Here is a 3,291-nt window from a genome sequence, read left to right as displayed (position 1 = left end):
ACAGGGAGAGGATCCCTTCAAGCTCCTCGGAGTACCTTTGCGTACGGTCCTTTTCTCCCCATCCTACATTTTTGTGACCCTACACACAAGCTAAACCAAGACTGTTGGTTTCTACGTACAACTTTTGCACCACATATAAGCCTGCTTTTCACTTGGGAAACACAATACGGACCAGTATTTACTGGTACCACACTACATATAAATCTAAATAATAAAAACCCTCACGCCATACAATAGTTCAAATAGTGTTTTCAGCAGCGGGTATCAAAGCGCTTTAAGCGCATCACCCCGCTCCGCTGTGTAGAGGAGGTAACCGAGGCAGACAAAAGGGATGCGAGTGCCCGGTCTCCTCGGGGATGGTGATGGAATGGGAAGGGACCCACAACGCCCCAGCCCCAAGTCCCCTTGGTTAGCCATTAATTGGTAATCCATCCTTCATTGTGCTCCGTAATAAATCGCAAGGTAAATAAATAATTTTCCACAGTATTTGCCTGCCTCCCCTTCGCCATAAATGTGCGATACCATTTACCACATCGCACCGAAGTGCAAAGTAAATTTTGCAGCTTATCCGTAGGAAATACCGTGAGGCTACTCGGAAGTTATTTCCAATCATACCCATAAAATGCGAGCGGCAACACTGCCTATTGCAACAAGGACTCGGCGCAGAAAAACTTTAGGGTAGCCAAAACTTTCCGCAAGACCCTCTGGAAGAAGCTGGCATTGGAGATGCATGCTCCCAGCGCTGTAATTTGCTTAGTTTTCTTACTGATACATATTTGTATAGAAGCAGTTTCTACTAATATGATTCTTCTTCCCTCTGCTCTTCTTTTTTTTCCAGCCCCTCAACTTGCAAGTAAGGCTGAAGCCCATGAGGACCTATGCATACCATACATGAAAATCGGGGCCTAGCACTTCATACGCACACGTTTTTCTGTGATATAATTGCTCAGGAGAACTACAATAGCGTATTATTTTATCCACTCAACGTACTACACATCCTCTGAGCACACCGAGTACCAGGGTGTACCTTGCGCTGGAGTCGGAGATCCCAAGATTTTCATCACATGCAAAAACATTTCAGTTCCCCCTCTCCATAAGCACAATATTATCAAGCCAGGAATTTGTTTCAAGACCTGCTCCGCTTCTAGGTGTATAAAAGGTGATGTTTTAGGGTGGTTATATGTCTCCGTTCCCCCAAAGGGTTACCGTGGGGGTTGGTTTGTGGCCGCTCAGACCTCATGACTAGGTTTGCTATCGAGGGATCATCTTCTCCTTTCCCTCCGAGCCCAATCCTGCGGGATTTACACTCCCTATCACCGTGGGGTGAGGATATGTGGTACTTCTGACCTACAGGCCTCAGGCACTTCTAGCCCTCACAGACTACTTTGTGCATAACATAGACAAACTTTTATTTTTTAAGAATAAATTAAAATCTGCTTTCCCCCCAAACCAGGATAATAAAGGAAGCTGCGTCCTGCTGCGATCCCTCCTAGGACAACATTTAGGATAACACCTGTGAAAGATGCCCGAAATGCCGCTATCCCGGGGAAAACGAGAGCCACTTTTACACGGCTGCACCTTAAAAAAACCACCAAAAAAAATCAAAGGGGTGAGAAGGGAGAGTTTTGGCACCCATAGCGCTCTCCTCGCCGCCCCGGGAGGGCGATAACCGGCATTCCCTGCTCCCTCCCCACCTCATGCAGCTGCCACCGGGATACGGCACCCGGCACGGAGATAAACCGAAAAGTTGGAGAAGGTGGTATAGAAAAGCACTTACCTGCTGCGTGCACAAAGTATGCCAAATATAAATCGAGTTCCTTAACAGAAACTCCTATATGGTGGGGCTGTACGCACAGCCCGGGGTTAGAGCACTGTGGGGACTTTACAAGGCGCTCGCCATCAGTACTTTCGAGCGGAATACCTTTAAATAAAATCACCATAACAAGGTCCAACCTCCAGACCTTATCTGCCTGGCGAAGGCAGTCAATTCTTCTCATCTTGCCCTTCTGGTCTGGATTGGAAAGAACGCAACACGGAGGCTTTTTTCCTGTGACTGTGAGAACAAAATCCTCCCGAAATTCAGGCCTGATATCTTTCCGGAGCTTTGCCAGAAGTCTGGATGCCCATTTTTGCTTTACCTCGGGTTTTTCACTTAGCAGTTCGTCCTTCACGGCTCTCTCTTCCTCTTTTGACATGCGTTTTTCATGTTTTTTGAAGTATTTTCTTTTTCGGGCTTGCAGGTTGAACCACGTGTATGCAAACGCTCGGACGTGAGGCAGAAGTGCTTCGATGAAGGGATGAAATTCATCCTGAAAAAAGTTACAGAGAAGGGGCGATGTCATCGAAACCATCAACAAAAAGCTGCCAGAAACGGGGCTTTCCTGGGATGGTGGGAATTAGGAGGGTGTTTATATGTTTTATGGGCCGTAGGGTTTGTACCCCTCGCTGACAGACCCCGACCCGCCACCGCCGCATCAACCCAAAACCTCGGCTCCCACCTTCCCAAAAACAGGGTCCAACTTCAACTGAGGGTGCAACGATAGGTCCCTTTCCCCAATTCCCAAATCTCTTTAAAAACACAAGGTAGAATGAGTCAAAAGCTAAAAACCCTGCTGCAAGTCCACTTGCAGAGCGCATATCTCCCTTTGCTCTCTCCCTGACCCCGCTGCTTGCGGTGTAGCCAGCGTATGCCCGCCAATTTGGCAAATCCTAAACATTTGGATGCCAATCAATGTTTGTATGGGGAAGTCTAAAGTATAGTAAAACTTTCCCTAAGATATATTTGGAAATAGCAGCAGGCAGTATAGTAAAACACCAATATAGCGGCGTATACAAATACAATGAAGGGTGGTTCTCTCTCCGGTTCCTAACCAGTGAAGGGAGTAGAAAGTAATGCGGCCAATTTATCCTGCACGCACGGCAATGACTAACACTAAAATCCTAGAAAATGCAAGTCTTGTGAATTCATTTTTATTTTTATTTATATTTATTCAAAAGAAAAAAATTAAAACCTGATATTCAGGCACATTTGGACAAGCCAAACTCTGAGGCTTTCCATGAAATAAAAATAAACAGGGAAAAAAGCAAAATACGGTAACAGAAAACCTGAGCGCAACTTAAGAAGCAAATACATAGAGGAATATTAATTTTTTCTCTATGCTTCGTGTCGCATTTTTGTGTATAGAAAACTAAACACCCTACTTGGAAAGTTAGTTTGGCCATCCAGAGACACTGCCTGCTTTGTGTAACGATGAGTTAAAGATCACTCCTCTTCCTTGGCACAAAAATAAT

At 45.5% G+C, this 3,291-nt stretch overlaps 1 protein-coding gene across 1 annotated transcript; it reads right to left on the bottom strand.

The window, feature by feature from the left end:
* Positions 1-1,777: 1,777 nt before the first annotated feature.
* LOC104406117 (nuclear factor 1 A-type) lies at positions 1,778-2,342 on the bottom strand (the record flags this gene model as incomplete). The annotated part of the gene is made up of 1 exon (XM_010015023.1): positions 1,778-2,342. A coding segment is annotated over exon 1 (565 nt), but the record flags the coding sequence as incomplete, so codon positions are not given.
* Between the last annotated feature and the right edge of the window lie 949 nt (positions 2,343-3,291).

This window comes from Nestor notabilis, unplaced genomic scaffold, assembly GCF_000696875.1.
Source record: "Nestor notabilis isolate BGI_N333 unplaced genomic scaffold, ASM69687v1 scaffold565, whole genome shotgun sequence".
Taxonomy (NCBI): domain Eukaryota; kingdom Metazoa; phylum Chordata; class Aves; order Psittaciformes; family Psittacidae; genus Nestor; species Nestor notabilis.
The sequence above is the reverse complement of the archived record's forward strand: the minus strand, read 5'-3'. Positions and strand labels throughout refer to the sequence as shown.